At 35.9% G+C, this 24,535-nt stretch overlaps 1 protein-coding gene across 1 annotated transcript in view; it reads left to right on the forward strand.

The window, feature by feature from the left end:
* Window positions 1-14,188: 14,188 nt before the first annotated feature.
* Window positions 14,189-24,535, forward strand: part of LOC126369819 (tachykinin-like peptides receptor 86C) — a gene marked incomplete at its 5' end in the record, with an annotated part of 100,577 nt that continues 90,230 nt past the window's right edge. Inside the window, one exon of the mRNA XM_050014383.1 lies at window positions 14,189-14,310. Coding sequence (XP_049870340.1) covers window positions 14,189-14,310 — 122 coding nt within the window. The remainder of the gene's footprint in view (window positions 14,311-24,535) is intronic.

Below are 24,535 nucleotides of genomic sequence, written 5' to 3' on the forward strand. Positions count from 1 at the left end.
CGATATGCAGGAGACAGAGGTAAGGATTATTTTTTTTAACATTTTTACTCGTAAATTCTAAGTGGGTTTAAATATGCGACCTTACAGTAAGAGTAGACTTTTAATGTGAGGTTGTTCTTCGGGAGACGGCTTGTATAATGTAGGTTTTTAATTTGTGGTCAGTGTCTATGGTAGTTCTCATGCACTGAAGCTACCAGCCGGACATTCTAGTGATTGTTTTAATAAAAATAATTAGGATTTAATTTTGTATTTGTATTGACGTGGCCAGTATAGCCCGATTTAGATGTTTTTGGAATATACGTAGGTACTAAAGAAATACAATACAACATTATAATATGGTATTAGTACTTTACGGTTATCTGTACGTACTTATAAGGGGTGTGGGTAACATCGTGACAAATACTCAGGGGGATTATTCAGCTCGTGATTCTGAGTTGATATCAAGGGGAATATTTCATCGCAAAAGTATAGAACTGAAAATATACAAATACAAAGAACAAAATCATGAATATCGCGACGGAAAATTCCACTTGATATAAACTCAGAACCAAGAGTTTAATCACCCCGTCAGTATCGGTATGGTGTCAATAACATCCTGTATAACATAACAGCACTGAAAGCGAATCATAAGAGAGTATATAATTTAGTATAAGTACCTATAGATAAGGTATACATCGCATCCAGATTCCCTACAGTACACTTCAGAGCTGTAATCTGAAACTACGACTAATCCGAAATCGGTATCAAGTGTAGTGTAGCTACTAATGAATGCAAATCCTTCCTGAGGGGTTAAAAATGCCACAACGAATCAATTCATATTAAAAAACCCACTAAAAAGCAATATTGAAATTTGACATGTGCGGATATAAAAGTACTTAAAATGTACGTATATAATTGAGTGACAGGCATTAGTGAACTTTTCGGGAAAATTCTAAATGCAAAACGGTTTATTGCACAAAACCAAGCTCTAACAATGTCATAAATTATCGTCAGTGTAGCATACTCTTTAAGACACAACATTCGCCTTCTTTTTAATTTGTTCAATCTAAGCTCTTCTTGCTATAAACAAAATGTATAAAAATATATATAAATGAATCCCTAATTCCCTCGGGCACGCCATAACTTAATGACTTCACCAATTAAATATATAATTGTTAAGTTTTCCTTTACTAGGTTTTCACAGGAAGAAAAAGTAAGGAAATTGTGCAGAAAATAGGAATGCTTTATATAACTTATCTTACGGATTTCACGTGGATGGCAACAGACGTTAGTCATATAATCATAACGCCAGTATCCCCGAAAGGGTAGGCAGTGGTGTATAGTGCATACATACTCTTAGCTATGTTTAAGTCCCATGTAATAGGCAACAATAACTTACGTCGAAAAAACGTCTGGTACTTACGTCCAGTAATGGCTTAGGCCGATAGCTGCTTATAGATACAATTTGTCACGATTACAAGGCAACTGTAAGGGTGGTGATACATCAGTACGTTGCGACGTCGCAGGGGAAATTGGTGGTGCCGAACTGTTAATCTTTTCGAAAGAGGGAAAGAAGAACAATATTATAGCATATAAACAGAAAATCTAGCTAGAGTAAATTATATTCGGGACATCGCAATACAAATAACAAAACAAATCAAGATAAAAATCGAATTGAAGGTATTTTACACAAAAATAGCATATTCCTACTATTAGTAGGTACAAATTACAACAAAATAACTGCTTTGTGGAAAGCTATAATGTTTTATTATTTTTGTGTTAGTTTGTTACGGAATGACGGTGAGAACAGTAATTTTCAGCCATTTCGTGCTTATTGACATTATTGTGTATTTTTTCACCAAGTACCTACTTATATTAGCTTTATTAGTGATACTTCAACGTGAAATTGTTCATTCATTTTTGTGGGAAGGTTTTTGTGCCTTTCATTTTTAAATCGAAAAAATGTAATATGCTACTAAAGTATAATGTGACATGGTACTAAAGTATACAAAGATTAATGTTCGTGACTGTACCAGTGATGTACCTATCTACCTATCATCTATCGTGTAGGTTGTAAGGTGGATTAACAACCTCTTCAACCCTGATGTCAGTATTAAGCCACCAAAGGTCTTTGACATGGCACATGTAACGACTACGTACTTACATCAGTAAGTAGTGACCGGGACCAACTTAACGTGCCTTCCGTAGCACGGATCTTCTTACTTTTTTGGCCAAACAGGTGACCAGCCTGTAATGTCCTAACCAAACTATCCTTAGTTTGGTTAGGTTAGGTTAAAATCACTTTGTGGTCCTCCACAAAGTGATTTTTGTGATCTGTCCCCACCGGGATTCGAACCCGGGACCTTCGTGAGCCCAACACTCAACCACTGGACCACGGAGGCCGTTGTAAAATATAATAACAAAAGATAAAGTCGTATTAGCTATTAAGGCCGTCATTTTACATAATGAAAGGATAAGAAAGTCATTAATCATCCATTTCGGGAATCGTTTACTTGGGTACAGAATAAACTGTTCTAATATATTTACACAGATAAGCAGCGCAATGCTGTAATGAGGGACAGGCTACGTTCCCCAAAAATGATAATGGATTGGCCATCGTTTGACCTCCTAATTTCATGGATAATAGGTGCTAGTGACATCGTAACGAAAACTTTGAAGGATGATTCAGGCCATGATTCTGAGTTGATATCAAGTGGAATTTTCCGTCGCAAAAGTTTGGAATGGAAAATAATTTAAGAAAACACAAAAATTTTCATGAATTTTCCGACAGGAAATTCCACTTAATATCAACTCAGAATCATGGTCTAAATCATCCCCCTCAGTATTCGTTACGGTGTCACTAACACCCATACCTACTTGTATGGCTACCTGTATGTACTGGTACGGGGTGTAAGTGACATCGTAACGAATACTGAGGGGGCTGATTTAGCTCATTATTCTGAGTTAATATCAAGTGAAATTTTTGATCGCAAAAGTATAGAATTGAAAATAATTAAAAAAATAATAAAAAAGTCATGAATTTTGCGACGGAAAATTCCACTTGATTTTAACTCAGAATCATGGTCTGAATCATCCCCCTCAGTATTCGTTACGATGTCACTAACACCCAGTATATTTTTTTATCTTTGTTCTATACGTAATCTGATCCCAATATTACAACACTTATTTTTATAAATGCTTCTGCCATTACATTCTATTTCTGAATAATTATGTACACGAATAATGAGATATTAGGTAATTATCACGTTAAATCGGGACAGAGCCATCCATTTTTTTTTGGGGAACGTAGCCTGGAATACTCTCATTAAAATGTTGATGTCTCGTTTCAATATTGGCGTTGAGGAACTACGAAAGCCTGTTTACTAATTAATAAGTGAAGGAAGGATAACATCGTGACGAAACTTACATTCCAGAGAAATGCGTTTCGGAGATATGTGACCTGCCTTAGGGTGAATTATCCTTCGCGGGTTGGAAGGTCAGACAGACAGTCGCTTCTGTAAAAACCGGACCTGTCAAATCTTTAGATGAGGTACACGGACTTTGTGAGAAACGGGTTAAGCTACGGAAATGATGAGTAGAAATAGTTCGAGAATCTGTTAATTTCGACGGTTGGGTAATCATCTGATGATGATTCATTGGTCACAATATCTGCAGTAGATGATTGTTGCAGCACTTGTGAGTCTGGGTTCCTGCAACGCTGCCGCTGACTGTGAAGCCCTATAGCAGCGCGGCATTTCTTGCCACATCGATCGCAAACAAAATGTGTCTCCTCAGGAGGTGGTATTACGTGATACGAAGATTTTTTTGCTTCAAATTGGGTCGTGTACTAGGTTTACGATAAATTATGAAACTCTACTGAATAAAGACACATCAAAAGAACGAATAACTTTTCTTTATTCTATGTGACTTATTTTTGAATTTTAATCAAGAAAAACGTAATAATAAGTCCTACATTTTGTCACATTTTTCTATGACGTCACAGTGTGCTTTTTCACACAAATTACATAGTAATTTCGTGTTTTGACGTTTAGTAAAAAGTAACTGATTTGACTAGTTGGAAACTAGTCTATTATCTAGCCACTGATCGTCATGTGTCGGTTAATAAAAAGCTTTTTTTATGTATAAGTACTAGGTAGTTAATCCGTCTGAATTGTATCAGAACTAAACTATTTTGATCTTTATGATTGATGTTCTAAACGAAACTTTATGACTTAAAACATTCAAAACAATAGCTTCACAACAACTATTTACTTACATAATGCTGACATAGTTAATTATAGGCTAAATGGTAAAAGTAAACATTCTGTTTGTAAGTTTCAAAGGAAACATTAAACTAAACTAACTCTAAATGGATTATCTTCTGATATAATTAAATATAATCTAGTCTACAAGATCCCACTGCTGGACAATGGTTACGGCTTCCCCTTCCTCTTTCCATTTTTCGCGGACCTGTGCGTACTCCGGTCAATCCCTTTATTTAGGTACACATACAGCATTATAAAAACAATAATTTGGTATATACCAAGCTATGTTTGCCAAGTATATTTCGTATAAGTGTTGAACGCGTAGCCACTTTCAGAATGTGCTGTAAATAAAAACAACTTTTTATTACTTATTTTATATATTGTTAGATTTGTGTCAGGATCGAAGCAAATGTATTACCGTAGTCTCTGTTTACCCCAGTGGGAAATAGGCGTGAGTTTATATATGTATGTTTGTATGTATACAATTCCTCGTATTAGGTTTTATGTGGGCGTTGAAAGGCGAGTAAAGCTAAGGTCTCGCCGAAGTATGTGAACAAATGTCTTACAATAGGTATCCTACTGTTTTGGAATCACATTTAGAAAGAAAACAAAGACCAGACTTTACACAAATGTTTACTCATTTTAGAACAATCTAGACTAAAGCTTAGTAAATACCCTAGTGGCTTAAGTCGACTTTGAGCCTAAGGTAAGTGATAGTGTGCCCTGGCTTAGTATTCGTTGCATGAAAGACTAAGTTTATCGGCCTTATAGTACCTACGGGCTTAACATAACATAACATCACGCATGCATGCCCAAAGGGGTTGGAAAAGGTGTACAGTATAAGGTGGTATTTTATTCCGCTATTTTTGTAGGTTAAAGAAAAAACTTATGGAAGGACATGATTAGTTTTGTAAAGTTATACATGGAACCACTATTATTAGGAGCATGACAAAAATGAAACTTTATTTTCGAAGTCGGTAAAAAAGTAAGTAAATAATGTGACTTCTATTTGTAATATTCATAAAACTACTTCGTGTCGTGAAGCACGAGTGTAGACTTCACAAGTAGTTAGAGCACACTGGAAGAAATACGGATTAGATCTCAAAAGGAATATGTAGTAATATTATCAAGGTACTTCAGTGACATGTCAGGTCGTATCTTCAGCCGTAGTATGGCAGGCTTCGTATGTCACTATGCGACAATGGACACCGCTAGCGCCGTCTTAAACTAGGCCAATTCTTGTGTGCCCAAGGGCCCCGGGCACACAAGAATTTTGGGCACTTTTTGAAAGTAAAGAAAGCGAATTGGAAAGTAAAAAAAGAAAATCACTTACATTTTTTACTAAGTAAGTACCTATGAACCCATTTATAGGTAATCACATACAGCATAGGTTTTTTGGTTTTTGGAAAAGTCGCAGTTATCGATAATATAATGGCGTAGTAAATGATATGCCTTGTAAATCTAACCTGATAAGATTCCTGATTTGTGAAAAAAGTGTAATGTGCTCGACAAAAATGTTTTGAGAATAAATGTGTGAGAGAAATTGTGGATCCTTCGGGGCCCCCCGAGTATGGGGGCCCTGGGCACGGGCCCCGTGTGCCCTTATGGTGAAGACGGTACACCGCGTATTACGCAGTCACGAATATGAATATTTTCTTTGATGAGAGTGGAAAAAGCGAAAGTCGTATAATAAGTCAGGATCTTAGTTAATGGTATTCCGTGGTCTCTGCTTACCCCAAAGGGAAATAGGCACGATCTTAATGGAACTTAAAATCTAATCAAATTAGTTTTAGGTAATCAGATGACCTATATTTCTCTTACGTTTGATCAATTATTTTCGGGGATTTTGTACGTATATGTCTATGTAGATAAAAGTACGCAGTATAATTGTCGCGTCTCCGTACTACGGGTGCTGGTAATGTCATTTTTATTCTGTGTGTCTGACACGTAACTAGTATGACATGGGAACTCATAACTTAGTCTTTGTGTTTGACACGTTATGACTTGAGATATCATAATCTGCAGGTTTGAGCTGTTTATACGCCGTGCTACTAGAATATGTATGATTTCAGGCATTTCGTTCACAGAAGGAATGTCTCTCTCTCTTTATTTAAGAGCTGCGCTCGTGTCGGTGGGGTAATCGCCATTCCTCTCTTCTTCACGCCAAATCCTTCACCTCCTGATACGACACGACCTGCACCTTCTCTTTTATTTGTTTCATAAATGTTCTCCTAGGTCTACCCCTTCCTCTCTTTCCTTAATTTTTTCCTTCTATGATGTTTGTTATAAATGAATCGTGTCGCGTCAGGTGGCCAATCATATTTCCTCTCCGGTTCTTTATAGTCTTCATTATGGTTAGAAGGAATTTATGTTACTGTAATTAAATATGCAGAGATTTGTAAACGGAAAGATCCTATATTTATCAACTGAATAACAGTAATATAATAATAATGACCCCGATTCCTGCAGACACCTACTATTTTATTTTAAGTTATACGCGTCATTTTCTTATTAGCCGAAAAGGAAAGGGACGGATGATTGACAAATGTTAAATTTAAAATGAAAGAATAATCCGGGCGAATAAAATAGGCATCTCTCTCGCTCAAATGTAATTATTTGACGCGTGCTGTCAACTTAATACTGTCGGGTTATTGGCCAAAATAACATTTTGGAAGGGTATTTTTAAATTATTTTATCTTATTAAATTGTCACATAACGTAGCATCAGGTCCGCGAAAGGTTAGACAATATTGTGTTGTATAATACGCACTCCGCGCCAGCTATGTTTAAGTCCTATATCTGACGTCTATTGCCATTAGGACATATCCTGGACACTACGTTATATCAAATATCTATTCTATTTAGTGGTTTAAAGCCCGAGCCGGAATTCGAACAAGTTCTCCGCACAGGACTATCATGGATTGAGTTATTTAAATAAAATACAATAGTAATTAAAACACATAATAACGGGTTCTTACCACGTTTGAATCAGGGATATGAGACTCCCGATGTCTGTCAGTCATCCCGTGATCATGGCACTTGCAACAGTGTCGAAATATCGGGAGTCTCATATCTCTGATTCAAACGCGACAAGAACCTGTTATTATGTGTTTTAATTATGATAATAACCGCGTAAACTTAAAGCAATGTAGAAATACAATAGTGTTAAAACAAGCACACTCGTTTCGTGTTAATCGCATCCTAATCTGACGATTGAAGGAATTAAAAACAAAAAACAATTCGGCTTTGAAAACATAGCCTAAGTATTTACAGCAGTCAAATTATTTAATCTTGACCATTTAAGTATCTCAGTATTAACAAACTCAACTTTTCCATCTGTAAAATAAGTAGCGAAAGTAAACATCTAAGTAGGCCAAAATTTCAAGTATTCGTGACCTAACAAACCTGAATGCAGAGGCGTGGCCGACAAGTACTTTGCGATTTTTTATTATACAAAATGAGGAAGAATCTGTCATTTATATATGATTTGTGGAAGACATTTATCATCCTTCCTTATTTCCCTTAGGCCGTATCATGATATAATGTGCGGCCGCTTTCTCGGGATTACATCTACTTATAGAATATATTAATTGAAGAACAGTGTATATTTTGTTTTAAATAATTCATAAAATTATACGTATGCCTACCTACACTATTAAGCCTTAACTAAGTAGGTAGGTAGAAGCTAATATATTTCAACATTATGATGACCAGAGATATATGTAGAGACGTTCATCATCACTAATTTAAGAGCCACGCTCTTGTCGATGTAGTGAGAGCCGTGGTAGCCCAGTTGGTAGAACGCTTGCCTCTTACTTTGAGGTTCTCTCACAATTATTGTCGAATTTGTTTTTTGAATTCACGTTTGGATCACAATTGATTATCACCCACATTCCCGAGAAATGCATTTTCGGAGGTATGTGACCTAACCTGTATTTTTTCCCTTCGCGGATTGGAAGGTCAGACAGGCACTCGCTTCTGTAAAAAACCGGACCTGTTAAATCTTCAGGTTAGGTAAGCGGACCCTGTGAAAAATGGGATAATGCTAGGGAGATGATGTTCTTGTCGGTGTAGCATTCTTAATGCTACTTTTTCAGAGAAAATAGAGCTCAGTGGTTTCGCTTTTGCCTTCCGCCCTGCAGTACTCTGTCTGATGCGAGTGGGAGTGCGCCCAGAGTAGCCTATAAAAAACGAACGAACGAAGAAACGTTATACAAGTAATAATCGTAAAAACCTTTATTTCGGACAATAACTATCTGCGAATTAATAACTTAGTAGTTAGTACTAAACTACAAATTTTACAGCACGTGGAAGATTTAGGGTGGTTTGCGTAAGGGTCTTTAAACATGATTAGTGGCCCACTAAACATGTTTAAAGACCCTTACGCAAGCCACCCTTAAAAAAAAAAAAAAAAAAAAAAAAAAAAAAATATTAAAATTAGTTATTAATTTAGGTTAAGGAATGGAATATTTAACAATAATGTAAACTGTTTATTATGAAGCTGTTGGGTTATTGAATAAATAAAAACAAAATTGTATATTACTTTCAATCAACTATGAGAGGATCAAAGTTTCGATGTTTAATAATTAACCAATCACTCATTTACTTACCGTCTTACTTTAACATAATTGCCCTAGTTTCAAAGTTTAACCACTATAGTTTCTGAAATTTAGTCTCTACCTACTTATTAGTCACTTTACAATTCGGAACTAGCTTACGAACTTCATGGAACCTGAAAACCCTTTAACGGACTATCATCGGGCCTTTAATTCATAATAGTATGACACATCGGGCCATCGCCTGTAGACATCTTCTTTCGTGACGAGACATGTTATCATAGATTTTAATTGATACCTTTTTTCTTTTTTTTTGCTTTGCATGTCAACAACTACTTAGTGTTAACAACTAGGGTAAGAGCGAGGCACCCCCAACTCAAGCATTAATCTTACTTCCTTTGGATGCCTCATTACTTTAAGCTGTTGAAAACAAGAAATAAACACTTTTTTTTTCGTGTCGATGACGGGTCATTTGCGATAAACTTGTCTATAAAAGTTTAATATAATTATAGTATTGCTGTATGTATACCTAAATAAATAAACCTATATTTTGTCAGCCCAATATGCTGTCACGGAAATAACACTGACAGAAGCGATTATCAAGTCCTCCGGCGAGCAAGTTTCAGAACACAGGGGACATGCGATTAGATGAGATATGGTCTGCGTTGTCCGTAAAAGTGTTAAGAATGTTTGTTTTTTTATCTACACAACCCACAGTGGAGCAGCGTTGTTGAGTATAATCTAGACCACCTCCGTTTGATTTAAGATGCTTGTATATAGCTGTGACTCGTATAAGCCTGTTCCTCTTTTGCTTATAGGTATTTTTCGGACGCACGCAATTGAAACGTCGATTTCGCTATATAGGAACACGAATTGTTATTCTTAAATAGAAATAGGTAAGATGGAATCCAAATAGATGAACGACAAAAATAGTTACGTTATGTAATGTCAGGCTCCATTTGCTAAAGCAAATTCTTTTTTGCTCTTTGCAGACAAATGCTGGTACATAATTGATTTTCGGACAAAAGCTTTTCAGAAATTCAAGCAGTATTTGTACATATTGTGGCCGAGCCAATTCCATTTGATGCTGTAGGCATTATTAACTATTAAGTTTGGAATATACTGAACATATCTATTCATAAATCGATGTCTACGGTTCCTTATAGGGTGAGCAAAGTCACATGTAATCAGAAGATAACTTGCAGCTATTTTTGATACATAAACATAAACAGCCTATATACGTCCCAGTGCTGGGCACAGGCCACCTCTCAATCAACCGGAGGGGGTATGGAGCATAATCTACCACGCTGCTCCACTGCGGGTTGGTGGAGGTGTTTTTTACGGCTAATAGCCGGGACCAACATCAATTATGAAAAATATAGATTATTCTAAACCGGTTATTTACAATGTAGGTTATACAGGATGTTAGTGACATCGTAACGAAAACTTTACGGGACGGTTCTGAGTTGATATCAAGTGGAATTTTCCGTCGCGAAACTAACATTTTCATGAATTTTCTGACATGAAATTTCTCTTATACGGCTACCTGTACGTACTTATACGGGGTGTAAGTTAATTCTTCTAATTCTTAGTTAATTCTAACGGGAAAATAGATATTTCACTTGGTTTTTGAAGTTGTATTTGTCTGGTTCCAACGTCGACAGTTTTGAACTGTATTTGTTTGTATTACAAAAGTTTAACTAATAATCAACTTTATTATTTGATTTGTTTGAAACCGTGCCTAGAAACAGCGAGTAGGTAGATATAACTTTTGCAGAATTATTCTTCATTAGATAGACAGTGAAATCAAATTGCTTACCGAAATAATTACCTTTGCGAAATGCAAAAAAGTCTTACATTTTTAATTAGTTTTTGGAAGGTCTTTACTGAGATAATTTAGTGGTGGTGGCTCCTTGACGACCTAACTTTAATAAATCTTGTAAGCCGACACAAAAAGAGAAGATTTTTTTCTTTTTTCTGTTATTCTCGAGACCTTTGGTATAATCAATCTATATTTATCATCTTCACTAATTTAAGAGCCACGCTCTTGTAAGAGTCATGCTACTTTTCCAGGGAAAAAAAGAAAAACCCCGATACCGACCCCGCCGGCATGGTGGACGACGTATATAATATTCTCATTTGTAAAGGTTATTCTACACGATGAGTTGTGGGTTTCACTCCGTCTTTTACGTAACAATGACTTGCTACACAATTTGTAGCAGCGTCGTAGCACTCGTTACGTTAAACGAAGAACGTAATATACGATTCTGACGATCCTATTAGAGACGGCCGATCAGCTCGTGATAACATACACTTCAGGACCCTGATACCGACCCCGCCGGGGAGGTCGACGATTACCCTCATTTAGCGCTTATCAGCATCGGTATATAATCCTCTTAGACGAGCCGAAGTGCGCGCCCAACTGGGCACCCTCTGGCCTGCTGTCTTTTGTGAGGGTGAGAGCCCTCTGCGCTCCCCATATATACGACCAAGTAGTTAATGCCATGTGCGGCAAATCAACAATGAGTCACGCCAAAAAAAAGAATTATGTTGAAATGGAATTACGATGATGCAACGAATCGACAACGCACAATGTAAACTCTCTCGAGGCCGATTAAAAGAGGCCCACGACACGACATTTTAAATTTTTTGAACAAAATTGAAATGCTTATTCTCTCTTACCTACAGTATTTTTATACCTAAAATACGACAGGAAAAAATGGTTTCAATTAACCATTTATTATTCAATTTACGTATATATGTATAAAGTCTCACAGGCCATCAAAGAGAAAGAGTAGATTATACGTAAAGAGTCAAAAGCCTGTAGTTATTAAGTTACTCTGAAAAAAGTTTGTATATTATGTAATTAAAAGTACTAAGTACTTATTTCTCCTATATTAATATCGTGGATAAGTAATATCCATTGTGACATGAACCTTATTCGGATAAAAGGGGAGATATTGATATAGAGAGTTTGCTGAAACACGCTTCGTTCATCGCGTTTCGCTTGTTTAGGATCCGAAGTAAGTTCTCTATATAACGTGTCCTTTAAGTTAGTAGAAATATTATCTTTGCTGCTAATGAAGGCAATTAATTATCTGGAATCTATCTGGAAAAAACACATCGTCACTAGGTTTATCGTATTATAGGACTTCTTATCAAAAGTGGACGACTCTATGTCATTAGCTCTCTTCGTAGTGTAGAATATTGATCCTCTAATAATGAGGTATTTAACTGGGTCAAGGATACATTATAAAATGCTAATCTACCTCTAGAATATAATTAGAAGCGAGTCTAAGATAATCAAAAATCAGTTTCATTTTACTTTTCGATTTATTTTCGAATTTTATTTATGTTTAAGATAGAGTAACAATGAGTACGGCGTTTGACCGGTTTTACTGATGACTTTGGGACAGTATTTCCAACTCCAAAGAAAACTTTAGCTTTTATGTTAAGTATTATTTATGACTTCACAGGACAGTATTTCCATAGAAACTCCAAATAAAACTTTGGTTTTGACGTTTCGTAAAAAGGATCTCATTTGACTAGGTTGTCAAGTAGCCTATACTCAACCCACAGGGTACGGTAACTGATGTACAGTTTTCTAAAATTAAATTAACACATACAATAAGAATTTCCACAAAGAACGCGAAAATTGCTTTTACTATATCAATATACACGTATGCAATCGAGTTTCAAAAGTTTAGTTACTAAAAGCACAGATAAGACAGCTTACATTTTATAATAATATATACTGTATGCGTGATAACATACTTTCGTTTTAGTAAGGAATCTTGAGCAATATAAATAACCTTCACGGTAAATGGAAGGTAACGGTAAAATGCTATACAAGCCTTCAATTATTGTCTGTTAACATAATGGACGTCAATTTTCCTGAAACCACGAGACGGACGTGTAAAGACGGTGGAGGAAAATGTAGCTTTTCTATATTTCCATGCTTATTTTATTTTTCCGTTTTTTTTTTTCTATAATCAAATGGATGTACTACTGCCCCCTCCTTCTCTTTCGAACCATCTCTGTCTTGGAAATCGTTCTGCCAGGTGTTCCGGAAGATCGTGGTCAGCCTCTACGCCGACGACCTTATGGGGTTCAGTCAGATGTAATGTTTCCGCATTATGATTAGAATTTTTACTCGGATTTTCTTAACATAATAAACATAACATAACAAATACTTTATTGCACAAACAGGAAAAAACAAAATACAAAACAAAAGAGAAATAGAATGAGTAGGCCGCCTATTGTACTCATTCCGCAGATGGCATTAACTACTTGGCCGGACAAATGGGGAGTTCTGAAGGCTCTCACCCGGTACAACGTTTTAGACAACAGGCCTGACGGTGCCCCGTTGGGCGCGAACCTCTGCTCAGGGCGTCGTCTGAAAGGAAAAATATTTGAAAGAATTAATCGACCCTAATCGATAGCGATAAGCTCTGATTGAGGGAAATCGTCGACCACGCCGGCTGGGTCGGTATCGGGGTCCTGAAGTGTTTGTTGTCGCGAGCTGATTGGCTGCCTGTATGGCTAGAGTAATCGGGTCGTCGGGATCGTACATTTTAAACCGGTGTAAGCTCGTGGTCGTTACACTGAACTGCTAAACCGTAAAAAGCTTTCAGTTTTCACTTTTCCGGACACGTATACATGACGAAAAATGCCATTGATAAAAAAGCTTTCAGTTTTTATCCTGTCGTAAAAATACATTTAAAGTATTTGTTAAGTAAATCATATCCGTTTTTACCTTTAACTCCTGTAAACGAAAATGGTGAATTATATTTCAAAGCCGTGTTTCGTGTAGACCTTTATCCGCTAAAGTTCAAAAGAATATCTTTGTTCGGCTCGTGAATTTCACACGAAAATGCCAATATACTGTATACTTATATTTATTTACCTAACCTTTTTAGTTACATTTTAAGTCTTCTATTTTAAATATTTTCACATTAAGTAACTATAAATAATAATAAAAAGCTAGTTTCAATTAAAATAATAAAAATAAAAGTTAAAAAAACTAAAACAATATTACTAAGAAGTTACGCTCTAGTTTTAGTTTTAAAACTTTTATTTTTATTATTTTGGCTTCCTATGAACCTTTCAACGTAATTATCGAGTAAATACAAGAAAACCCGCAAATAAAAGCTAGTAATATGTACACACTTATTAGAAATGTGCAAATTAAACTCTTTAATTTAATTTCCCCAACACACTGCCATTCAAAAAAAAATTAGAAGGCGCCACATTGAATTTAGCGTGACTTCAAATAGCCTATAACCACCGGACAATCAAGATGCTTCTCTATGACTCTCTGTTCTTAATTTAATTTATTTATTTAAATTAAGGATCTTAATTGAAATAAATAAGAATTTAATAATGTTATATTGTTACAGCTCACCGCAGCATGAGAACAGTCACAAATTACTTCCTGGTCAACCTCTCGTGCGCCGATCTGATGATGGCGTCTCTCAACTGCCTCTTCAACTTTATTTACATGTTGCACAGGTAAGTTATTTAGCTAACTGAAGATATATATCGTTGCCTTATAGTGTAGATCACGTAATAATATAAAACCCCGATTTATTTGTTTGTGACTACAATTTTTTAACTGTTCATAACGTGTTCATAAAAAAATAAAAATCATATTCGAATGTGTTTTTTTTAAAAAGGCGTTTACGTGGTTTGTCTAAAAGGTACTTTCGATAAAATGGTACTTTCAAACATTCGTACAAATGATTTTAACTCCTGCTCACCAATATTTTATTTCACATTTTTTAATAACGGATAACTACGGTGGTCTTTTTGTATCTACGTATGCGTAAAGGTTCCGCGTATCTTGTTAAGCAGGGGGTCAAATTATGTGATAATTAAGCAATTCCTCTAAAAAACAATATTGCTATTTGATATTTTTGTTGACATTGCACACTTATTTTTATATGCGTAAATGTCAAATAGCAATATTGCTTTTTAGATACCTATTGGTACTTGTAGTGTATTCGCCTCAATATTATATTATATATATATATATATATATATATATATATATATATATATATATATATAAATATCGGCTCGCTGCCACACACTACGTCTTCACTCCACCCCCGTACATACCCGGACAGTTTACGTTTTAATTGTGGCCACTATGCAGTGCATTGTCGAGACGACAGAATATATAAGTATGTGAATCGATTATATCGATTCAAGTATTTTATAATATGTTACATATTTATTTATAAATATTTAATGATACCTACGTGTATTAGAATAAGATGTGTTTATGCACATAAGTGCAACATACAGCAGTGCAGTGCAGTGTTTACATAAGTAAACACTACAGTACTTAAGGTTTTTAGGGATACGAATTGCGTCAATGTTGCCTTTTTAATTCCTCAAAGAGTTGAAAAGTTGGAAAGAAACCTATAAAAGATTATTTTATCGTACTGTGAATTTATGAAGGTTGGCCAGCAGCCAGAATTTTGATGCTACCCAGAATTTCCACTTGGGTTAACGAATGCTCTTGCACTGGATTATATAGGTGTACCAGAATCTGATGGCAAATGGGGAAATACGATTTCTATAGTAAGCAACACTCGGGTAGTTGGATGAAAACGTCTTGATACTTTTTAATTTTTACCTATTGACGGCCAATATGGACGTAATATAATGTATACAACGGTTTTGTGCTTCACTATAATACGTATATCACTATATATTATTTTGCTTATTTAGGTATTAGAATGTTGTTCATATAAAGAAAAAAAATATCTCAATTAGAAGTAGAAAATGATTCCAAAAACTCCACCTGCATGTATTCATCAGATGAAGAAGATGATGATGACAAGGAGGTATTTATAATAAATCGTTCCTCTTGCATTTCAATCAATTTATCTTGCTCTATGAAATCGTTTTCACCTACTTCGATTTGTGAAAAAGCTTCCTCCGTTAATGATTTAATATCACTTGCAGGCCTATTTACATTTTTCTCGGCAACTTTTTGCTTCATAATACCCCAAATCATTTCAATGGGATTTAACGTGCAATGATAAGGTGGAAGCCTTAAAACTTCGTGACCGTACGATTTGAAGATTTCATCTATCTCATATACAGGTGGTGACTTGTTTAGTTGTACTGCTTCAAGTAATTGACATTTACGCCACTGATCATCAAAATGTATATCATTGGTACGGAGCCATTCTTTAATATCAGCCACACGGTTGGCTTGTGTAGGTGATTTATTCACCTGTACTGAATGATAACTTGCATTATCCATGACAATCAGTGAAGGTCTTGCAAGATTTGGAATCAGCTTCTCCTTGACCCATTTCGTAAAATTGTTCTTATTCATGTCATGATGGTAGTCGGCAGATGTACTTTTTGACCTATACACTAGGCAACAGTTTGGCACAAATCCATTTTCTCCACCAGCATGTACAATGATCCATCTCGCCCCTGCAGAAATACTTTTAGATGGACCTGGAACATCTTTGCTTTGCCAACACTTGTTCACTGAACATGAACCATGTATATAAGTTTCATCTAAATAAACTACATCTAGTTTATTAGGCTCTTGAGATTCACAGTTCTTCATCATACGGTCCAAATAATTGAATCTTTGTATTTTTACATCATGTCGCTCCATCAAAATAGTCCTTTTTGACTGGCACTTTACGAATTCAAATCCGATTTCTTTCAGTATGAGCCTGTTAAAAAAAACAGATTCTGCAACCGTTCTAATATTGAACTTGGCTCTCATTTTACATTTATGTTTTTGATGGGATAGGTTTAAGTAAATTTGTTATGTTCTATAAATGATAAGTCACTTTAGGTAATTTTAAATTGGATTTTATTTGAGTCTGACACTGTTACATGGTAAAAAAAATGTAGATCATAAAAAAAAACGTGGGTTACTACAGTAAAATTATGTGTGTATCTAACAAAATTAAAAGAAGATACTTAAGCAACTAAAATTAATAAATGGGTAGGTATAAAGTCACCTCAACGATTCTCTCCCTCCATTGAAATCAATTTCTTCTCGAAGAATTTGTAATATTTTCATTACAGTTGGAATTTCTTTTCGCACAGAATAAAATTCTTTTATCTTATTTCTAATAATTTCCATATCAAAACTGTCCAGGTTTATTTTTTTCTTTCCACCTCTCCTCTTTTTACCGGGCGTACTAAATAGACTTCCATTCGATCTACCTTCAGCAATTATTCGTCGTATGGTAGTCTTAGCAACTCCTATAAACAGGTCACAGGTTAATAAGTAATAATATAGGAAAAATGTATTCAAGTATACCGCAATAAATAAATAAATAAAATAAACAAAGTATTAAGACTAGTTAGTCCTACTTACCGGTCAACTCTTGCACTCGCTCCAAAATCGAAGATTGCGGTTGATCTCCAACTGCTTCTTCACTAATTTTACAATAAACATTGTAAACAATCTTTCTTGCTTGTGACCGAAGTGGTTTTTTCGACATTTTTACGAAATTTAGAATAATATCAAGGAATCTTTGGAAAATCTCAGTATTGTTGACAAAACTCGTACTTTCACTTGACAGGTGAAAGTTTAACATTACCATAGGAAAATCAATATTTTTTTTACTTTTTTTATGCCATCAGATCCTGGTAGACCTATAACAAGTTTTTTACTTCAAAAAAGGTTTGACATATTTTTTTATCTTGTGTAAACGTTTATCAAAGTTTACAAAATTTGCGCCATTTTTTCCTCGCGATCCAACTTGGCGATCATCTTCATCCTTTTAATTATATTAGATTTTCAGTATTAAATTTAAAATAGTAGTAAAGTTTCTGCTATTATAATTTTCGCAGACAGAATAATCTTTTGTCTTTAACTACAATTTGAAACTTGAAAGTCTCTGACTTGTTAATAGACTTGGAATAATCAATATCAAAATCGTATTAAAATGAAAGTCTATGTATAACTTACCCAGAGGTTGTCTCTACTCTTTGCCGACCGGTTGACATACAACCATAAAGTTGAAGTTGAATAATAATAATACTCATTTATTTCAGCCAATAAAGCCATAGTTACAGAAAAATTACAAAGCAAATAAAAATTACAAAAAAAATATACAGAATAAATTAAAATAAAAAAGTAAAAAATAAAGTATAAAATATTTTACAAAATTATACAACAATTGAAGTTGACTTACCCAGAACGAACTTGCTAAGATTATAGCCAAGATGCAAACGAATATGGCAATCGACAGTGACAGTAGTAAAAATGCATAGGATTGATATAAGATGACGTGGTTTTCTGATCACATTGACACTGGCAGAATGGTCGTACTCCTAAGCGACCCATTGCCATAAACTAAAAAAAGATGACGTGTCAATTACATACAGGATGCTAGTGACATCGTAACGAAAATTGGGGGTAATGATTCAGACCATGATTCTGAATTAATTTACGTCTCAAAAATCATTGCTTTTTGTATGTATTTAAAATTATTTTCAATTCTATACTTTTGCGATGGCAAATTCCACTTGATATCAAGTCAGAATCATGAATGCCACTAACACTCTGTATATTTTCATCACTGTCACTGTCAAAACAAGTTCATATTGTAGTCCTGTCATTTATTTTACTGTTATAATCTACATTTGTCCAAGGAGTACAAAGGCAGATGTAAAAACTATTCTCAGGCAAAACCGGATCGAATCGACAGTTTCTTAATAAAATATCGCATGAAAATTTAAGGCAAACAGTCGAGTAATTAATAAAGCAACTTGCATAAGGTAACTCGCAAACGGGCGATTTCGCAATGTACAGGATAATAGTGACATGGATGATTCAGACCGCGATTCTGACTTAATATCAAGTGGAATTTTTCTGTCGCAATAAATCTGGAACTGAAAAAAAAAAAAACTAAAATTTTGCAAACACTTGAAATTAACTCAAAATCATGGCCTGAATCATCCCACTTAATAATATGCCACTAACACCATATTGCAGATTTTTTGTGAAATGTTATTTTTTTACACTCTAAAAATGGTTTTAACTTCAACATTTTTACTTTTTAATTCATTTTTCTTAATTGAATATGGTCCGTGCTCAAGGATAATGGATTCTGCCGGCCCGTTACGACTGTCTGAAATTGAAATAATTTTTGGAACCGTATGGATGTTTACAAATGATAAAATTTAAGTGTTCCACTTTAGGAACGGCTTTATACCTAAGTATGCTTACTTTTACTTTAAGAAAAATTACAAAAAAAATATACAGAATAAATTAAAATAAAAAAGTAAAAAATAAAGTATACAATATTGTACAAAATTATACAACAATTGAAGTTAACTTACCCAGAACGAACTTGCTATACCCGGTACAAAATTTAAGACAACAAGCCTGATGGTGCCTAGTTGGGCACGAACCTCACCTCAAGGCGTCAAATAGGAGGTTATATTTCAAAGATTTAATCAGAAAACAAAAAAGGTAGTATGGGCGACTGTACAAAAGTGATAAATATATACAAAACCTCTGTTTATCGTGAGCATGTCTGGAAAAATTAAAAAGAAAGGATAGATTAAAAAGCAAACTAAAAGGAATTAGCTAAAGTGGAAAACTCCTAATTTGTGAGTCGAAATAATTATTGTCGAAACGTTTAACTTAATTTCCGTGAGGTTTTTAGGGAAACAAAAGTCAGTTCAACGACCTAGACTGACGAAAGGTTACCGACCGGATAGGGATTACCATTACCGGGCCATTACTAGCTCAGTTGTCAAATAGTCCAAACTCTTTGTTTGTTTGTGGTTTGAGACTAATCGAGAGAGCAATAAATATTCGAATTAGGAAAATCTAGTCAGAGCGCATTTTCATTGTCCGCATTATATAGAAAATATGGGTAATAATTCGACTGGTTCTTATTTATCAGAAGTTTTTTTTTTAATAACATGACATAACAGGGTAATTAGAGATACATCTATCACAAGATCAGAACAAAAAAAATATCGTGAGGAAACCCATATTCCCGAGTATATGATTATGCATTTTCGGAGTTATGTTACCTAACCTGTATTGGGCTAAGGGAAAACCCTTAGTAGGTTGGTTGGTAAGACAGGCACTCGCTTCTGTAAAAAACGAACCTGTCAAATCTTCAGGTTAGGTAAGCGGACCCTGTGAAAAATGGGATAATGCTAGGGAGATGATGATGATCAGTGATGTGCCGTTCTTGGGATCGTTACCACTTTGGCAACGTTCCTGTCAGGAAAAAGGCGCAAAAGATCAGGCAGATAAGACCAGAGTACAAGAAAGGTGGAAGATACGTGGAGACTAGAGTGGAACATGTTCGACAGCACAAGTTCCGACCATATTCGGGATCCCGCGCTGGACCCGACTGAACCGGTGTAGGAGCAACCATGGAAAGTCAAACCATCACCTACATAAATGGGGCTTAAAGGAGTCGCCATACTGTGAATGTACTGATTCCCAGGTGGCATAGCCGAGCTGCATTGTGTGACGGATGCGGCTGAGACTTGGTTAGGGCAGCTTAAGCTGGATATGATCCACGCAGGATATCTCTATATTTGTCTGCTATACGCAAAAATAATAATACAAGAAAAACCAACAAAAAAAGAAAAGCAGCCAACGTCCTTACTATCAAAGAGTTTTTACAACGGTAACATTTCCCGCTTTGGAAACATTCCCGTGAACAGTACACCGCTCCACAGGATGAACTAAGTACTCACGCCTCACTGAGCTTTCTGTTAGACCGACGTGGTGATACGTATCGCTTTCTGTGGTCGACACTTGTTAGCTGAGAGCACAGATCAGGGCGACTTTCTGCTTCAGGACGTTTTGTATGGATTACATGCATCGTGCCAAAAAGCTCGGTCTTCTCTCGTATGTCTCATATCTTTCCATCTAGTCAATCCTGGTGTCTGGGTTACTATTGAACCGCCAAAGGCCCCTGACACTGGTCAAGTATCTTTTAGTAGCATTCTTATGGAGGGTAGCATGTGTTTTAATCATTTAGTTAATCTTATATTTATTGTATTCTCTAATTATTAAATAATTAAATTAACATAACATAATAAATACTGTATTGCACAAACAGGAAAAAACAAAATACAAAACAAATGAGAAATAGAATAAATAATAATAAATTAAATCATATTACAATCTATTTTAACAATTCAATTTCTCCAGACCCGGATATTGCCATCTTATCGGATATTAGATTTTCATACGTAAGTTTTATTGAAAAGTAAGGCCACGTTGTTACGCGGCACAGTGAGACGGTTAGACGGTGCGGCAAGCGGCGCATCAAGCAACGCCTCGAGTGTCCCGTTAGGCTGCGTTTCCATTGACGCGGACCTGTGCGGAGATGAGTGGAGATGTGCGGATTTGACCAATCACAGCGTTCGAGAGAGCGAAAAACGAAGACGCTCTGTCACTCTCTCCCTCACGGTGATTGGTCAATTCCTGCACATGTCCGCTCATCTCCGCACAGCTCCGCGTCAATGGAAACGCAGCCTTAAGCGGCGCTTCAAGTTGCGCGTCAAACGGCGCGTCAAGCGGTGCGCGCAGTACAGTCAAAAAGCGGTTCTTGCCGCGCCACCCACCGCGTCACCTGCCGCGTCACCCACCGCGTCACCCACCGCGTCACCTGCCGCGTCGCACGCCACGTCACCCGCCACGTTGCCAAACATGTGACGATATGTGACGTTGATATGTGACGTTTTGATACGTTTATTTTTCCTACAGCAGCGCCATGCGCCGCCACCCCGCTTGAGAAAACATTTGCATACCTATTTATGGGTAGTAAAATCTTGGTCACACTTCCTTCTAATATTGCCGTAAATCACGGCTTTTTAAACAATAATAAATATAATCAAATATACCTACATTAGTACATAAATTTGTGTACTAGCATGATGCGAAGGACGTCAGGAGACGACAGAAATTGTGTACGAGTATTTTTAAACTAGCCATTTTTCGATAGAGCGAGCAGTAGTGATTGCGGTGGTATCGCTCAACTGAGAAATGGCCGGAAAAATCGCTAGAGTGAAAGCGCTCGCGTCCTAGTACGAAAGACTAGTAAGAAAATGTACTATTTTGATTGCTGTCCTATGTACGGTCACTAGTACTAATATGTATACACTTTGAAACCATGTCATTTTAACTTTTTTGACAAATTAAACAGTAAGTCTCATTAAATGTCAAATATGTTAGTGCGACAGGGTTATAAAGTGGGTACCCGATAATACGCATGACTGTACCATGCTCTAACCCAAAAGGTATAAGTTATTTCACTGCCTAAAATATTTAGTACGATAAAATAATAAGAATATATTTTGTTCCGTAGAGAGAATTACTATCACATTGAATTCAATATTTGCATGCAACGTTGAACCCTGTGAAATTTGCACGACAAATTGTTTCTAAATGTACTTACTTCGGTAATTGGTATAATTTTGTGGCAAATAATGACGTCACATGGATGACATGACACAAATAAAATTATGAACTAAAATGTCACGCACGATGAATTATTATTACAATGGTAATTAACCACGCGCCACGTGATCAAATTTTTAGAGTTCCGTAGCCAAATGGCAAAAACGGAACCCTTATGCATTCGTCATGTCTGTCTGTCCCTCCGTCTGTCCGGCCGTATGTCACAGCCACTTTTTCCGAAACTATAAGAGCTATACTGTTGAAAATCTGAAGTTTTACACAAAACAAAAGTAAAATATAATAAAACAATAACTACTTATTCGAAGAGCCCTCATCTTCTTCTTTCGTGTTGATGACAAGTCGATTTAATGTGATTTATAATGTATCAGCCCAATACAAGCCCTCATCGAGCATGTAGAGATGGAAAATCCACCATCTGAGAGAAAGTGGTCGGTATTTTTGTTTACTTATACTACGTACATTATATTACAATTGTGTCTAAATTATCAATTAAGTACACCCAACACGTCTGTTCATAAAGGGCTACATAATTATGTTATCTTTGCCTTCATCTACGAACGTGCATTAGGAGTCAAATTGCTGTTTTGTTCCGGGAATTTGCGAGGGGCGTAAAAGCACCTTACCGAAATCGTAAAAGTACCTAGATACTATGCATAGTATCTGGTATGATACTGGTACTTTTAAGATTTCGCTAGGGTGGTTATTTCTCTCGAAGGTATAACATATTTTCCAGAGAGACGAGATAGCTTATATCACTTTCTGCTCTGGGCAGTGTAAGCTGCCAATGTAGATAAACCAGCCCCGCGATATATATCGCGTCGCGCGTGTGGCGTAACTCATACCATTGGGCCTAGCCCTTCTGCTACGGAAAATCCCTGTGCCAATTACTTTAAAGTATTTCCTTACCTTTGTGGAAAAACAAACGTTAATATTTATTAGAATTATGTTATCTAGGATTATTTTTAGGTTTTTATTAGTGAACAGAGAGCCCTACTCGACCTGTCCTTAATTTTATCGACGAATAAATTAAAAGTTAGTAATTACAGCGCTTCTAAGGTTTTTAAGGACTAAAATGCAACTAACAAGATATATTTTTAATTTATAATCAAAATTGTATACAGCCTTTGATGTTTTTTAATTCTCAGCTTGACTCACTGCGTGCTTCGAATAGACGAGTAAAATAAACAATTAATAATATTTACAAAATATATACAGACTATTTATTTATTTGGTCGCCCTCAATAGCCAATAGTTTAAAACCTAGCTGGCGACAAGTGGTTTACAAATACAGACGTGTTGCTAAATATATATTTGACTAAAATCTGTCAATTTGAAAGCCAGTGCTTTGCGTAGAGTAAAACGGGGCTCCGGAGAGAGAAGCCCGCCTTTATTGAATGGTTCTATTTTAGGTTACGGGGAGAATTGAATGTCTTGTTTTATAAGAATACCCGAGCACAAGAGGAACGTAGGTAAGTGACTTGGGCCATGAAAGGCGAGCATAAAACTGTAAGAATATTTTATTGTATATTTATACTACACTGAACAATACAAATTTTGAATACGTTCGACAGATGTACCATTAGTTTCGTGACAGATACGTTTGGTTGGTTGCTCTTAGGGCCCTATTTCTTTAGGACACCATTTTGGCCCAGCTACGGACACCAACAGATTGGTAGCGTAACCAACAAGACACTCGTTTATACAAAGAAAGAAAGAAACATTTATTACTTCCGGACATCACAGACACAGACAGACAGGTACATTACATACACACAACAACTGCAACTGCATGTTATTATTATGGCAGCGGCCACGGTTGGCCACCATGGTGTCCTAGATAGATAGGTCATTTAGTATTTTGTTTCGATCCGCATCCATTAGTAAATATAGGTATTATTGTTGCAAGGACATTCAAATATGTACGGTAAAAAAAGGCCCTAAAAGCCATATTTCATCATTTTCCTGTCACACCCATAATATTAATTACTGTCCCTTCGATGAATAATGAATGAAAATTAACATTCATCGACCAACGTGGCAACGATCTCACATGAGTATTGAATGATATATGACACAACATGATATGTCAGGGATGTATTATAATAATATAATTGTAATAGGTATTACTTGGCACCCCTTCGGAATGTGTAACTCGTAAGGATATACGAATTTCTTGAAACGCCTTAGATAAGGCGATGCAAGAAATTTCATAGTCCCGTTCGTAATCGTTTCGTAGCCTAACCTCTAATCGGGCCAGTTATCCCTTTGAGATTAAGGGTC

This window comes from Pectinophora gossypiella, chromosome 9 (genome assembly GCF_024362695.1).
Source record: "Pectinophora gossypiella chromosome 9, ilPecGoss1.1, whole genome shotgun sequence".
Classification (NCBI taxonomy): Eukaryota; Metazoa; Arthropoda; class Insecta; order Lepidoptera; family Gelechiidae; genus Pectinophora; species Pectinophora gossypiella.